Consider the following 17,049-nt stretch of genomic DNA (forward strand, 5'->3'; position numbering starts at 1 on the left):
CCAAACTAGAGAATGTAAAAACTGGGATTTAGAGAAAACGAAGAAAGGCGGACTAATTTAAATCAATCACTTCAACATGCCCCCCCCCCCCTCACACCCCACACCGCCGTTTGTAGGTATTGGAAATACAGTCACGCATAGCTCAATAAAAAGGCACATTTTTTTCGTCAATGGCTTGCCTGAACGCGCGGTGAAAGAAGGCGAGAGACCACACCCAAAGTGCACACACCGCCGCAGCTTTAGTCACCCGTGAACTGGCGGGTATTTGGATTCAAATGACGTCACCCCGCTGCTCCACCCCAAACTGCCCCCTGTACGTGCTAATAGCAGTTTTGAAGGCAGAGTGACTTGACTTGGTATGTATAGACTTTGGCCTTGTCATTTCCTGCCCACTGGTGGACGGGGCAGTAATAGGTGTGGAACGTGTCGCAGTAGTGCACGTGGTCAGAGCTGGTGGACCTGAGGTGGTTGTCCCATCATCATCGCTACTCGTATTATGCCACTCAAAATCACTTTCCAGAGTTACAACAGAAATATCAAGTTCATGTTCTTTTGCACTGTCAGAAGGTCTAGCACTTGAGCAATCAGTACGTGATGAATTAGCTATCGGAGTGGATGTAGCCACTGACCAAATGGACTGAAGAGGCGTTTCAAACACAGATATTTTATTTTTACACGTCCATCCACTAAGAAAGCCTCAGACACACTGACTCGATGATAAAAGTACTCAGGACAAGTGTTGACATATTTGAGGAGGAAAAAAATTGGGAAAATGTCTAACATGAGCGAAATTTAAGCAGAGCGGCGATCACTGCCACCCGTCCTCTGTCAACCAAGCGGCGATCACCGCTCCCTGTCTCGTAGGGGTGAAATATGGGACTAAATTGAAAATAAGTTAAAATTGCAACGTTTCCAAGTTGGAAATATTGATATTATGAGCTTGAGTGATGCGCAAAGTAATATTACTTCCCATGTAAGTAGTCTATGGTTGAGGATAGTGGATTATAATATCTGTAGACCAATAAAGGATGGGCGCTGAATCTGTTCAAAGTACCCACTGAATATGTCAGACCAAAATGAAATCACAGAAAAAATCTTGAAAATCAAATCAAACTACCTAATCCAGAAGTTTGAGTTAGGGCCACATATACTCATATAAAGCTCAAACTTTGGATGTGTTTTTTAGGTTAGGTCTAGGAAGTGTTCATTAACATCGACTACATAGCTAGGGTTTAACTTATTGAACTGTTTATCATATAGCCTTAGAGGAGTTGACGTTTACATGGGATCAACTTTAACAAGCACATACTTATCTTTCTTGTGGCCAGTCCATAACAAGGTCTTTCCATCAGTTGCTGTACATGGAACAGATTCTCGCATACTTGTCTTTCTTGTGGCCAGTCCATAACAAGGTCTTTCCATCAGTTGCTGTACATGGAACAGATTCTCTGCCACATGATGATATTTGTGTGAGGCAAGGTTTCTAGCACTTACCAACGTCTGCACCAAAAACACAAACAAAGTGAACCCTACAAATAACATTGGATGTGTTGAGAGAAATCTCTCCAGGCATTCAAGAAATGATTGCCAACCAGAGATGCCATTTTGCCTTTCAATCATCAAAGAAACTTGTTTTTGCAAAGCGTTAAAGTATTTTTATTACAGAAATAAAATATATGATAATGAACACAGGAGGTAGAAATTCAATATGTGTAATGTTATTTGCAAGATTACAAACGTGCAAAGCTTGGCTGGTGTTTCAACTGTGGCTTAAATGAAAATTAAGAAAAGACCTTTTTGACTTACATATAGGTTATTTTCATGAATAGTGAGGTAAGTTGGGGATAGGTTTACAGGAGCTGCCTTGTATAAGCCAACTCCTATGTTCTTATGAGTGTTGCAATACTTTTAGCAGTGCCTATGCTACTACTACTACTACTACATGGGGTCCTTGGGCTACGACGGAGATACGTTCTTAACAACTTGTCGTAACCTGATATCCGACATAAGTCAAATCACCGTCATTTTCACGCGAGGTCAAATTGTTGTAACAAGAAGAAGAAGAGCGTGTCAGCTGGTCTGGTAGCTTCATAATCACAGTGGAGTACATGGGAGCCGATCCTTTCACATGTTCAAGAATGCGATCTTCGTCTTTAATAATTGTGGCCACAGTTAAACAACTTAGGCCGAGTGCGCGGCCAATGTTCGTAGGTGTTTCGCCCTTTTCAGAGCATTTCACAATGTCTAATTTCACTTCCATAGTGATGGCTTTCCTTTTCTCACAAGCATTGCCATCAGAAGAGTCACCTCACACATTTATGCTTCAGAGGCATGATTAACCCTCTCGCACACCGTAAGTTTCCAATAAGTTTCTGTTCCACTCACCATGCATTTCTCAGGCCCGACCGGCTTTTTTTTGCCGCCGCGATACTCTACATTCCCAGACGTATTTTACCCTCACAGATATATCGTACCCCAATAAATTTGGTCTCAATGGCTTCATAAAGACTTGTACTAGAACATGCGCAAATAAAAATAGAGGAAAATAAACAATGCAAACTCGTTTCAAGTCTCCGTATAGAGTATTGTAGATAATAAATCCTAAGTACCAACTCTTCCCCACTCGCTAGCTTGAAATTTTGTGGGCCAACTTTTTTTAGCCAAATATGTTTCGAAGCGGAATTTAGTGAGGATTCTTATGGTATCCTCAAAATCCTCATACACCTATTAGTTCCCAAGTTACACCAAGAAAACTATTTTTCTTATAAATAATCTAGAGTTGATGTTCCATCTCATTTTCTTTTACTATTATGCGATGTTTTTTATTATTTGTAAATAAATTTTATAGCATTATATAGCTAATTTCATATGGAAGAAGATGCCAGCTTTAAAACTACACCAACCCTTGTAGGTATCGTGTGGTAACGTCGCCAGTGAAGTTCCCCGCGCAATATACGCAACTTTCGCTGGCCGTAACTAAGTACCATATCTTCCCCCCTCACTTTACGTATAACACACCACTACACTCGTATAATTCACAAAACGCTCGAATATCTCTGGTGCAGGTTGCCTAGAGCCCACGCGCTCTCGGTTTAAAGGAATGGCGGGCAGTGAACACACCTTTCCTGTCAGAGTAGGGTAACAACTAAAAATCGCTCTGCGCTCCTCATCTACGCTCCTTAGAAAGGTTGGCATATGTTACCATTAAGAAACTTATCCCAACAAATGACGCTTTCAAATTTGACGCACTTTCACCCAAAACCTAATTTTTAATCAATTGTTTAAACTTTTATGATGCGTTTCGCATCATTGTGCGCCAGGACCTTTTACCCTTGATGTCGCAAAACGCATCATCATGCGCTAGAGGGTTAAGGGCACAAAGTTGCAAAATAAAAGCAACAGAAACAACACAACACAGTATCCAAGGAACCCAAACGGCATACTTGTGGAATGTAAACAATGCACCAGTCTCAGTGCAATGCTTGGTGACAACGTATTCTTCCACCGCACTCAACTTGGCCGTTCAAAGTTCGTATTTACAACGCAAACGTCGAAAGTTGAAACAAGAATTATTTAACCGTTTTGTTGCTAAACGCTCGCAGCGAGCACTAGCGTAACTTGCCGGTGGTGCTAAACGCTCGCTGCGAGCTCCAGTCGCACTCAAATTTCCCACGTATGAGAGTATTCCAACATTATTTCTCACCCCACAGCATTGCCAATTCAGTGGGTTTTCCAAGAGATTTGGTGGAAAATCATATCAGCCTAGTGCGGAAAATCTACGGACGAGCAACTGGTGGATGTTGTTGATCAATATAGCGACATTTTTGTATAGCTTCAGCTATCACATGACTGATATTTTGACCAAATAGTTGTAAATTTTGCAGTTGGCAATACTGCCCTGCCAGCACCCCATCATCAAGAGATCTACTCTGTAGTTGCCTTACGGCTGATCGTCGCACACGCATAAATTTACGTCCGCACAGGCAACACCCCCTGAACGTGCCTGTACGTTCGTAGGAGAGGCTTACATTACCGAATCTTATAGATCTTTACAATGGTGTTTTTGTCTTTTAGCTGGTGGTGCTAAAAGCTCGCTGTGAGCACTAGTCGCACTCACAGCAAAAAACACCCCCGGAACATGCCTGTACGTTCGCAGGAGAGGCTTACATAACTGAATCTTATAGATCTTGGCCTTTTCTTTCCAATGGTGTTTTTGTTTTGTAGCTGTGATGAATAGTTTTTGAGATACAGCGGTTAAAAGAGATCCCCTTCCCTCGCTGGGGTGCCCGAGCGCGCCTGGGGGTATAGTCTCGTTGCAAGTGCTTAACAATGAAAGGGTTAATAATTTATGGGGACCGCGTCGTAACCACAAAACGTTGGAGGTCGAGACCATCATAACCCGAGGATTGCATGTACGTACTACTACTACTACTGCTACTGCTATTTCTGCTATCACCACTGCTACTACAGGTAACTCTCAATTTACGCGAGTTTGGTTTATGCGTTTTTAAAATAACGCGGGGTCCAAAATCCAAATAAATGTTTAATTTACATGTTTTTTCCACTTATACGCGATATTTTATGGAGTGGCCACCATACGTCACGAAACTGGACTCACACGGCGCCGCGGCCACACAGCTGAGCTCAGTTCTTCCTGCACGCCACTTGAACAACAATACAGTACCCACGCTGCCACGCTACTCAACAATAGGGGTAGGCAGGTACCGGTACCAGCTATACGGTATGGTACCGGTACCAGACTGCTCGGTACCGGTACCAATACTAGCCAGTCGCTAATGGTGTCCCTCGTTTCTTCCTTACACAAGTGAGGCTGAGACTGAGTGCCTGAGTGGATATCTCGGTGATATGGATATTCTCTCTCTCTCCACTAAATGAAGTGAATATTTATTTTTCGACAGAAACCTACCTCTTGTTTGATTTACATTGTTTTTGACTTACGCGACCTCTTCAGGGAATCAATACTCGCGTAAATTGAGAGTTACCTGTTCTTCTATGGTATGACTTATTTTTTTCTTTTTTTCTATGTGACAGGAGTGGGACAATGACGCAGAGGCCACAATAGCACCTCTCTTCATACACCCAGTGGATGATGAGGAGGTGGACATGGCTCTTAAGCTAGCACAGGTGTGTGTGTGTGTTGTCATTTGTTTGTTCATATGTTCATCAGTTAAGGTGTGGTCTCCCATTCCACATCCTCACTCTTTTCTGATGCCTACCTGTTCATATTTAGCATTGGATTGTTCCATGATATTTTGAAACTTCTTATGACATGACTTATGTCACCCTTATGATCCCTTTCTTCCCTTGTCAGGTGGATATGTACATGCGGAGGCTTCGTGAGCGATCTCGGAGAAAAAGGGTGGTGAGGGACTTTCAGATAGTGCCCCATTTCTTCAAGAAAGAGAAGGAGAAAGCTCAAGTCCCTCCCAAAAAGAAGAGCAAAGATGACAGGTAGGTTAGGTGACAGTGTAGTGTAGGTGGGATCTTTATATAGTTCTGTTTCCATTATGTAGTGTTATTGATGTTGTTTAGATTTCATGGCTGGTCTTGCCAGGAAATCTTATGGTGGAATGGCTTGGCCCATGGTGTTATGAACTCACTCAACATGAGTATATGGCATTGTTGATATCTGTGTAGAAGGACAATGATCCAGATTTTCAAGTCACTTGTGCTCCCTGTCTTACTCAATGGCTGTGAGACATGGATACTAAATAGTGACTTGGAGAGGCGGATTGATGCCTTTGGTAAGTGTCTACGCAGAATCATGTGATATCGCTGGAATGACTGTGTCAAATTGGTGACTACTCTGTGAGACTGATTAGACGTATATTACCTGCATAGTCTGTTAACGCCAACTCTGGCTACATGGGCATGTGGCACACTACCCAGAAGCTGACCCTGCTCATTGGTTTGCTTCTGTGAGAGACAGTCCTGAGTAGAGGAGGCCAAGGGGATGCCCACAGAGTTCATAATTTGAGCAGGTCCATAGATTCTGCCAGATGGTACATAGGATGAGCAGGGGGCTTGCATGGAGACTTGCTCAGAGGGACCCCTGGACTTGGCATCATAGGGTGGGTGAGGCAATGCGCCCCCTTGGCGTATGCCCCCCATTGATTAATTGACTGATTAATGTTGTATTGCCTAGGGATAGTTAAACTGTAAAGTGCTTGCCCACTTATTGCTGATGCGAATTCACAGCCAGCTGTTGAAGCTGCAGAGACCTGAACAGTGGGTTCACATCTGGTAAGTCAACAACTGACCATATCCTAGCACTTCGTGTACTGGTGGAGCGCTGACGTGAGTTTTGACAGGGGATGCTTGCTGCCTATGTCAATCTCAAGGTGTTTGACTCAGTGCATCGTGAGGCACTTTAGGGTCTCCTGTGACTCCAAGGGATTCCTGCAAGAACTATTGATTTGCAGACTGGCCTGTATTCTGGGACTGAGAGTACTGTGAAGTGTGTGTGGGGGTGGGGGACTTGTCCAGCTTCTTTCCCATGAATGCAGGAGTTAGGCAGGGCTGTGTCCTTGCCCCATCACTTCAATGCTTGTATGGACTGGGTACTTGGCAGAGTTGTGGACCAGTCATTGTGGAGCATCTGTTGACAATACCAGGGTCATCGACCTTGTTTTTGCTGATGATGCAGTAATCCTGGCGAAGTTGTTGGAGATTTTGGTGTTGGCTCACGAGGAGGCTAAGCCCTTGGGACTTCGGGTCTCCTGCGCCAAGACCAAGGTACAGGTGTTTGGAGGCTTGCTAGATGAAACAGTACACTCTGTCCATCCGTGAGGTGAGGACATTGAGATCTCAAAAAATTTCACATACCTTGGTAGTGTAGTTGTTTATAACAATGGTGAGCCTTGCCAGGAAGTCTTACGGCAGATTGGCTTGGCCCACGGTGTTATGGACTCACTCAGCACGAGTATATGCTGTTGTTGATACCTGTGCCGAAGGACAGAGATCCAGATCTTCAAGTCCCTTATTCTATGGCTGTGAGACATGGACACTAGATGGGGACTTTGAGAGGTGGAGTGATGTATTTGGCAATCAGTGTCTATGCAGAATCATGGGATATTGCTGGAATGACTTTGTGTCAAACCAGCACTACTCCATGAGACTGATTCAACGTATATTACCTGCATAGTCCGTCAGTGCCAACTCCGGCTATACAAGCACGTGGTTTGTTACCCAGAAGCTGATTCTGCTCATCGGGTTGTCTCTGTAAGAGATGATCCTAGTGGAGGAGGCAAAGGGGACACCCACAGAGTTTGTGACTTGAGTAAGTCGATAGATCCTGCCAGGAGGTACTCAGGATGGGAAGGGGGCTTGCATGGAGACTTGCCCAGAGGGACCCCTGGACTTGGCGTCATAGGGTGGGCGAGGCGGCGCGGCCCCCGGCATATGCCCCCATTGATTGATTGATTGATAACATTGTCATCTGTTTGTTTTTTCAGAGACAGTGTGGCAGAAAAGTTAAGAGCTGCCAGTCAGTTCCAGACTGCGAGTGAACACAACAATCTCATATCATCATTGGTGCGGGAGAGGGAGCTCAGAACCAGAATCAAAGAGCTGCTGAGGTGAGTGTTGTGCTGGCAGACAATCAGGTACTCTACCCTTGAGTGCATTGTGCAGAAAATTTCTTGTAACGTTATTGCATTGGACAAGTCACAGTGTGGATGTGAAGTAATTCTAGAACTGATGTTTTACTATCATTCAAATAATTTCATATATTTCAGCGTATAAGGTGACTGGCATGTAAGGCAACCCCCAAAATTTCCACTGAAAATAGATGTGTATTTGGTGTATAAGATGACCCTAAAATCTATAGCTATTTTGAGCTTGCTGCTGCAATATCCTGCACAGTGTTGGCAGTAGTGATAAAGGGTCCGTCATATTCATTTTCAACTCTTGGGGCACTCAAATGCATCATGGTGCTGTGAACTACTTACTAATCAATGGACTGGCTATGAGAATATGTTAATGGAACTATCAAATTGGTAATGAAATTCAGACATAACTACAAGCATTTAATGGTAAAAGGTAAAGTTTGGGGTATATGCTATAGCTGTGCTTGGCCTCAGTGCATTGATTGGCCTTTGAGCCTGTAGTAGGAAGAACCCAATACCCTGGGACATAGGGCCAGTGTGATATCTGCGTTACCACAGTTTACCTTTGACCAGCCCGAGAGGAAGGATGAACAGCTGGGTGAGCTGCACATTGACTGCCTGGGTCAAGATTTAAACCTGGGCCTGTGGATTCATAGCTAGGCTCAATAACCACTGTACCACGGAGGTACAAGCGTTTGGTCTTCTATTATAATAATAAACAAGTGATGCACAGTGTGGGGGATGATGATGCCGTCTACCGTCTCCGCCAGTTCTTCTCCCCTGCACAGTTGCTATCCATTTACAGGAGCCTTGTCCGCCCTCGTATGGAGTATGCATCTCATGTGTGGGGGGGCTCCACTCACACAGCTCTCCTTGACAAAGTGGAGTCAATGGATCTTCGTCTCATCAGCTCTCCTCCTCATACTGATAGTCTTCTACCTCTCAAATTCTGCCGCCATGTTGCCTCTCTATCTTCTATTGATATTTTCATGCTGACTGCTCTTCTGAACACCACCACCACCACCACCACACAGAGAGAGAGAGAGAGAGAGAGAGAGAGAGAGAGAGAGAGAGAGAGAGAGAGAGAGAGAGAGAGAGAGAGAGAGAGAAAGAGAGAGAGAGAGAGAGAGAGAGAGAGAGAGAGAGAGAGAGAGAGAGAGAGAGAGAGAGAGAGAGAGAGAGAGAGAGAGAGAGAGAGAGAGAGAGAGAGAGAGAGAGAGAGAAAGAAGAATGAAGAAAAAATAAAGAAAGAAAAAGAAGAAAGAAAGAAGAAAGAAAAGACACAGAAAGATAAAGAAAGAAAAAATGAAATAAATAAATAAATATAGGAGAAATAAAGAAGAAAAAAGGGAAAGAAAGAAAGGAAGAAAAAGTAAAAATGAAAGAGAAAAGCTTGAAAGATAAAAGAAGAAGAATGAAAGGGTGAAAGAAAGAAGAAGAATGAAAGAAAGAAAAAGGAGAAAGAGAAAGAAAGAAACAAAGAAAGTAAAGAGAAAAAAAGACAAAGAAAAAAGGAAGAAGAAGAAAAGAGAAGGAGAGAAAAAGAAACAAGAATGAAGGAGAAAGAGAGAGGAAGAATGAAAGAGAAAAAAAGGAGAAAGAGAAAGCAAGTAAGAAAGGAAAGAAGAAAGAAAGAGAGGAAGACAGGAAGAGAGTAAGAAAGGAAGGAATAGAGAAAGAGGAAGATAATTATCTTTGCTAATCCTCCCCCACTGGGAAAACACCTGCATTTTCCCCCTCTTCATTCATTACTTCCTCCCTACCTCCCAAATCACACCGCTACTTTTGAGATGCTAACGCGTGAATTTTGTCTTCACTTCTCCCCGGCTCCCGCAGTACGGGGTTCAATCCATGCCCGGCCATAGCACTTAAAGGGTTAAAACTGCGCTTCCGTGTTTACACCCTGCCTGGTCCAACTCTTTCGCCTCTGCCTATCATCTACCTTTCCTTTCTGCTGGAAATATGCCTTCAAGTTCATACAGCCTGTGCCTAAAAAGGGTGACCGTTCCAATCCCACAAACTACCGCCCTATAGCTTTACTTTCCTGTCTATCTAAAGCTTTTGAATCAATCCTTAACCGGAAGATTCAAAAGCACCTTTCCACTTCTGATCTTCTATCTGATCACCAGTATGGGTTCCGCAAGGGGCGTTCTACTGACGACCTTCTTGCTCTCTTAACTGACTCTTGGTCATTCTCTCTTAGCCGTTTCGGTGAAACTTTCTCAGTTGCGCCAGACATATCGAAAGCTTTCGATTGAGTCTGGCACAACTCTTTGCTTTCTAAACTGCCCTCTTTCGGATTCTATCCTTCTCTCTGTTCCTTTATCTCCAGTTTCCTTTCCAGCCGTTCTATCTCTGCTGTGGTAGACAGTTACTGTTCTTCCCCAAAACATATCAACAGTGGTGTTCCACAGGGCTCTGTCCTATCACCCACTCTCTTCCTGTTATTCATCAATGATCTTTCCATAACAAACTGTCCTATCCACTCATATGCTGACAACTCCACTCTGCACTATTCAACTTCTTTCAACTGAAGACCCTCTCAACAGGAATTATAAGACTCCAGATTGGAGGCAGCAGAACGCTTAATCTCAGACCTTGCTATCATTTTCGATTGGGGTAAAAAGTAAAAGGAACCTTGTGTCCTTCAATGCCTCGAAAACCCAATTTCTCCACCTATCAACTCGACACAATCTTCCAAATACCTATCCCCTATTCTTCAACAACACTCAGCTGTCACCTTCTTCAACACTAAACATCCTCGGTCTATCCTTAGCTCAAAATCTTAACTGGAAACTTCACATTTCTCTCACTAAATCAGCTTCCTCGAGGTTGGGCGTTCTGTATCGTCTCCGCCAGTTCTTCCCTGCACAGTTGCTATCCATATACAGGGGCCTTGTCCGCCCTTGTATGGAGTATGCATCTCACGTGTGGGGGGCTCCACTCACACAGCTCTCTTGGACAGAGTGGAGTCTAAGGCTCTTTGTCTCATCAGCTCTCCTCCTCTTGCTGATAGTCTTCTACCTCTTAAATTCTGCCGCCATGTTGCCTCTTTCTATCTTCTGTCGATATTTTCACGCTGACTGCTCTTCTGAACTTTCTAGCTGCATGATTCCCCCCCTCCTGTGGCCTCGCCGCAAATAACTTTCTACTCAAGCTCATCCCTTTTCTGTCCAAATCCCCTACACATGAGTTAACAAGCATCTTCACTTTTTCATCCCTCACACAGGTAAACTCTGGAACAATCTTCCTTCGTCTGTATTTCCTTCTGCCTATGAGTTGAACTTTCAAGAGGAGGATATTCGGACACCTCTCCTCCCAAAATTTAACTATCTTTCGGCCACTCCTCTTTACGCTTTTTATAGGAGCAGTGAGTAGCAGGGTTTTTTTTCATTATTGTTTCCTTTTTTTTGCTTTGAGCTGTTTCCTCTCCTGTAGAAAAAAAAAAAAAAAATAGCTCCCTCAGTACTCACTCAGCTGCTCATACAGGTGATCCTTTACTGGAAGCAGCAGTCATAGTTGAATGAAACATTGATAGAAAGTAAAACGATGCAGCAGAGGTGACACTGACCACACTCATTAGCTATGACAATCCCTTTGTTTACACTGTCCAGCTGTAAGTCCACTCCCCCCCCCCCAGGTAACAGCTCAGCACGGCTCGGTCTTGGCTCAGGCACCCAGCCAATAAACTATCTTGGCAAAACATGCCAGCGCCACTGCCACTTTCACAAAGGAATCCCATTCCCGCTAATGAATCACTGGCAGTGTTGCACAGTGCTACATGACTAATGGCATAATTGTACACAGGACAGGTGTACCCTGGGGGTGGCTGAAGCACAGCTCTAGTATTTCAAATCTTACGCCGGCCAGATATTCATAAATTTTCAAGAATTTTTCTTGGATTTTTTTCCGGACAAATCTTTAACGGATACTTGGGGGTTCCAGATACCTGGGGGCTCGATAGTCAGGGTTTACTGTAATTGAGATGGTTAAAGCAAGTAAAGGCTTGAGGTGAGTGTTTGGTAGTGTTCATCATCATTCAGGAAGCCCATAACCAAGGGATATAGAAGGTAGTTTTTATGTAAAGAATAAGACGACCTCCAAATTTGGGCTCATGATTTTGAGGTTAAAGGGTTGCCTTATACACTGAAATATATACTAGTACTGTATAGTTAGTTTTCCGAAGGTTATGTTGATGACCTAGCTTCAGGTAGTTCACTGGAAATTCAATAATGAAAGATTATTATGTTCTATAGAAGTCTCCAAAAGTGTTTTCAAATCAGATTTATGAATATTCAGCAACCATTTTATGTCAAGAATGTACTAGGCAGAACTCTTAACAGTGATCACAAGAGAGGTAGTGATATATCTGTTGCTGAAGGACTCACTAATCCCCAATATTTACAATCCATGCATGTAAAACCCCACAGGTATAGAAGAAATGGGATCAGACACGTTGAAGAATGCCATGAGTTTGAGGTAGCCAGAGCACGGAGAGACAAAAAGAAAGAGAACAAAAAGAAGGCAGTAAGTATATTCATGGTCTCAGGCCAGCGTGTTCCACTAGAGGTATTGAGTTGATGGAACATTCACGCTTATGAGACCATAAGGAAATATACCCTTGTTTATGGTAACCAAGTGTTCCAGGTTGGTGAAGAGCCAGCTGGTCAACTCTCAGTAATGGGAGACTTTAACTTTATTGTTGATTCCAATAGTAGATCCTTTCCTCTTGCAGTATAGTGTCAAGCTGGTAATACTTTTCTTGCAGCTGCATGACAAATGTTTCTAGTATGTCACTTTGTCAGCTTACTTGAGTTATCCTAATAGTTTGGTTCCAGTATGATCGATCTTTAAACACTACGGTTATGTGCTGATGATTGTGCTAGGCTAACAACAAATAGGTTGGGCTTGGTTCTCAGGTCTTAGATGGACACAGTTTGTGTGATGATGTAATCACTTCCCTGCAGCAGGAAGTACACAAAATGTTAGTAAAGGAGTTCTGGCAAAATGGGTGGCCAGAGCACATAGGGAATAACAGGCTTGGCTCATGAATTTACAGTCCAACTACAATATGATATTGTATTGGCACATGTCCTTAATACTCCTCTGCTCATGCTGTTATGTATGCCTCCCCTCCCCAGGAGGACAGTGGAAATTAAAACTTACTGAAGAGTAATGCCATGAGAAATGTCTCTGATTAAGGACCACAGTCTTGATCTGTCTTTGGAAATGTTCAAACTCCAGAACTGGAAAGAGTTTAAGAGCATTATTATGCCGGAGGTTGATTGAACATCAGTCTCTTTCAAATACCACTGAGGCTACAGATATTCCTACTTCCCAAGCTAAATAAATCTGCATGTCGTATTTCTTTGATTGAAAATATCTAATATTGTCTTCTTTCCTTGTCACTTAAATTTATTGCATTTTCTTTACCAATCTTCAACAAGTTTTTTGTTCAATTTTGTAGTGTCTTTGTTGTGTATTGTGGATGCCTTTTTATTGATATTTTGTTTAATAGACTGTAGTTCAATGTTTAGGTTGAAATAAATTGGTATTCATTATATCTCAATTACAGACAGATGGCTTAACACTCACTTCTCATTTGAGTAGTTTTAAATTTTCTCTAATTTTCTGTCAGTTTTGTTGAAATATGGTTGCATAATTATATTAGATGTTAATTTTAAATGTGAATATATTTAAGGCATAATACTTACCACTCATGGTTTCCACCACCTCTAGGTGCTTCACAATTCATGAAGCAGGTGGTTAAATGTACATTATTTTTTATTATTTTCATAATTTCACAAGGAGGAGTCAAAGGGCCAACAGGAGGATTGTTCTTTATTGCTGTGTATTTCTGCCAAAGCTGTCTTACTTTCTGTCATGGTTGTGGGTTGTTTCCCTTAGTGTAGCACAGTGGGCTGCTCCAAAGGATATACTAACCTTCCTCCATATACCAGACACACACTGACACACTCAAATGATAACTGGCAGCTGCACCAATGTATCTTATAGTTTGGTTAATGGAGCAATGATACATATATTTTTTTTTTACTGTTATACTTGTATTACTCAAAACAGTACTTATTCATAATTATTTTACTAAGTTTGTTTTGCTTTTTTATGCATTTTGTTAACTTGAAGGTTTTTGCAATGAGACAATAAATTCAGCTTAGTTGAGAAAATGCTCTGTTTGAAAAGCTGGTCATTTGGGAAGGCTTGTGTGTGTCTGGTTCCTCTCTGGTATCTGTTGTTTCTTAGAGAACTGTCAATTGGGTGCTGGTATGATTGGCTTGGGGATGAAAGACTTAACTGTACTCAGTGTTTGTTCAGAAGTGGAAGCATTTTGATGGGGCTTCAAACTTTTTTCCTACTTTGGATGTATTGTGTGATTGGTCGAGTTTTGCCCCTGTGAAGTGAGGATGAATTTTCTTGGAGGGAGTGTTCTGATGGAGTTGATTGCATACGTCTCTCCTTTCCTTGCTTGAGTGTGTTACCATGCTTTAGTGTGCACTCTTGTGCTTGAGTGACCCTAACCTGAGTGTGAATGGAGAGGGAGGCCTTAGCATCAGTGAGCCCAGAGTAGAGCACCTCCAAGTTATCCCGCTGCTGTCCACTTGCCTGGCATGAGTGGAATAAGCTAACGTTGGCCCTTGTGTTACTCCCACAGCCGAGTATTCACAACTTTGCCTTTCATGCAGGCCAGCCTGCCTCAGACTCCAACGACTCAAATGGACCTGTCCGCAAAGTCAAAAGAGTAAGTGTTCTGTCCATTATGTTTGTCCATGTAGTTGAGCTCAGAGCCTAGCTGCTAGTGTGAAAGGGCTAATAAACTTTCTGCTTATTATTCCATCATTGAAATAACTTTGTGATATTAAAAATCATGAAACATCTATGAAAAATGTCCCAATTAAAATTTGCCAAACATGACAGTATGGCCTATTGTATACTATCAGTACCTCGCATCCTTATTTCATGTTAACCATAAATTTATTTTGAGTTGGTTATTGACCAAGTATGTGTAACAAGCAGAAATTTTTGGTGTAAATGTTAGCAGAGAGTGGATGATATGAATTATTATTATTATTATTATTTTATTTTCTAGTTAAGTAGAGTTTAATTTCATTACTGTTTGGACTTTTTATAAAGTTTAGGTTTAGTTTTGAAATTCAAGATTTATGTAATTGTAATTGCTATTTGAAACCCATGCCTAATCATAAGCTTTCTTTTTGTATATATATATATATATATATATATATATATATATATATATATATATATATATATATATATATATATATATATATATATATATATATATATATATATATATATATATATATATTTATGCTGCTCTCTCAATGCTTGTTACCATGCACATCAGTTTTGCCTCAACAGAGAATTGTTGAGAAAGATTATGGAATGCTTCTTAATTAGATCATCAAAAATTTCATCCAGCTAAGTGAAGATCTGAGTTGTATATTTTTAGTTATTATTTACAGAGGAGTGACTTTAAGGAAAACAGTGTGTAGTCATTTACAATTTTTATATTAGTTCAGACTTACATGTAATTAAGTACGGAATGTTGTTATTGTCATTTGTTGGTAGGATGAGAGGCTTGTCTCAGCTAGTGCTGACTCTATTGCACCAGAACCAAAGGAATGCCCTATCAGGAAAATATTTGGGAAGGGACTTAATGATACTTTCTCTGTAGCTAACATTTTCAGCAGCACTGGTATTTAATGTTATATAACGATTTCTGACGTGGAAATGTTGCAACAAAGCAGTATTCTGTCATTCAGCATTTAAAAGTCCTCTTGATATTAATAGTAACAACATCATTTTTTGTGGTGCTTCTTTACAGAAAGCGCCAGCAAAAATGGGGAAAAAAAGCAAGCTTCCCATGAATTGCCTCCCTTCCTGTAAAAAAAAAAAAAAAAAGAAGAAGAAAAAGATGCTGGTTAAGGGAACCAAATCCCCAACCTATATCCTGATTTGAAGATCATCTTTTTAGTAATATCTTAATGACATGCATACTACAAGATATTTTAAAGCCCCAGCCTCAGGGATAGTCAAATATTCATATAGAGAGGGGACATTTAGAGTAACTATTTCTTGATGATCACTCATATGTCAGTTTTATATTGTATATACTATAATACATTTGCTAGATAGAGTATTATTAAGTACTCCCTGTTTTCTGGTTTAACCTGGATATATTTATTTGGTTCTGGCATGTTACTAGATAGCAGCACCAGCTTTGTTTCACCTGCTTGCCCTGTGTATAAAAAAGAAGCTGAGCCTCTTGTCCCACACTGGCAGGACACAGCTGAAGTGCATATGGTGACCTAATTTATTGTTTATTCATTATGTAAAGCTGCAAAGTAATTAAGATTATGTATCCCTCTTTGATTGACTTCAGCACTAATACTCTCCTCAGTGTCTTCCACTCCTTTGTATAAATCTCTGCCACCTGAAGCTCATATATCACTTGCCACAGATGTTAGTTGTGTAAAGCTTTAAGAATGATGTGTGGTTATGACAGTTGTTTATTTTCTTTTATAGAGCTCTAGACAAGGAAGTGAAGGTAGTGTAGGACGTGCGTGCTGTGTGTCTGTAGCAGGAAAGCTCTTGCCATCAATAGTTGTCTCATGACGTAGCTGTGGTAATATTTCTGTATCTGCAATAGATGAGAAAGTAGCCTCTAGCAGGGTTGTCAGACACTCACAGCCGCCCGTGTTGCCCTGCAGAAACGACGCAAGAAGTCCGAAATGTTTAGCAGAAAAAAAATTCACGCCTCTCGATACTGGAGGTGGAAAATGGCTCAGCGCGAGCTTGAGCGGCAGCGTGCTGAACGGGAGCGACAACATGAACAACTGGGGGGGCGGGAGCAGCACAGCACAGGGGGGCCCGGGGGGGGCAGCCGGGGCGAGTGATGACCCAGTCCCCATCTCCTCACTACCAGGATACCATCTCCTGTCCCAGAGGGAGAGGAAGGTGTGGCGCTGCACTGTTTGCTTGCACCACTCATGTCTAGAGTCAAGTTTGTTTTGCTACATTTAAGAGATACAATGATGATTCTTCTTTGACACATTTTTGACTTGTTTTTCATATATGCTAATGCTTTGTGACTGTTTCAGCTGTGTTCCTCCACAAATATCAAACCATCTCAGTACATAGCTTACAAGGCAGTTTTACTGAAGGTAAGTTCAGTCAGATATCAGTAATATCCTTGTAACCATGACAATTATTTGGATTGGGTATATTGGCAATGTTTTAGATATATTTGTCAGTTAGGAAATACGCTAGGGGTGGTGACGCACCCTGCGGTGTCTGCCCTCATTGATGGTTGATTAGAATTACTTTACACAAATAGGATTAGTATACTGCTTTTGATACTAGACTATTTGCAAGGTTTTAC

At 41.8% G+C, this 17,049-nt stretch overlaps 1 protein-coding gene across 7 annotated transcripts in view; it reads left to right on the plus strand.

Annotated features, from left to right (window-relative positions):
• LOC127006558 (transcriptional adapter 2-beta-like) overlaps positions 1-17,049 on the plus strand; it is a 36,852-nt gene that overhangs the window by 16,745 nt on the left and 3,058 nt on the right. For 3 of the 7 annotated variants that reach the window (XM_050876553.1, XM_050876550.1, XM_050876552.1), the window contains exons 6-12: positions 5,053-5,145; positions 5,333-5,472; positions 7,476-7,598; positions 12,059-12,155; positions 14,330-14,385; positions 16,379-16,625; positions 16,769-16,831. In XM_050876553.1, coding sequence (XP_050732510.1) covers positions 5,053-5,145; positions 5,333-5,472; positions 7,476-7,598; positions 12,059-12,155; positions 14,330-14,385; positions 16,379-16,625; positions 16,769-16,831 — 819 coding nt within the window. Of the gene's footprint in view, positions 1-5,052; positions 5,146-5,332; positions 5,473-7,475; positions 7,599-12,058; positions 12,156-14,298; positions 14,386-16,193; positions 16,216-16,378; positions 16,626-16,768; positions 16,832-17,049 lie in introns of all 7 variants that reach the window. The other 4 variants (XR_007759630.1, XR_007759632.1, XR_007759631.1 and 1 more) reach the window with 3 other exon arrangements.

Source organism: Eriocheir sinensis, chromosome 33 (genome assembly GCF_024679095.1).
Source record: "Eriocheir sinensis breed Jianghai 21 chromosome 33, ASM2467909v1, whole genome shotgun sequence".
Taxonomy (NCBI): domain Eukaryota; kingdom Metazoa; phylum Arthropoda; class Malacostraca; order Decapoda; family Varunidae; genus Eriocheir; species Eriocheir sinensis.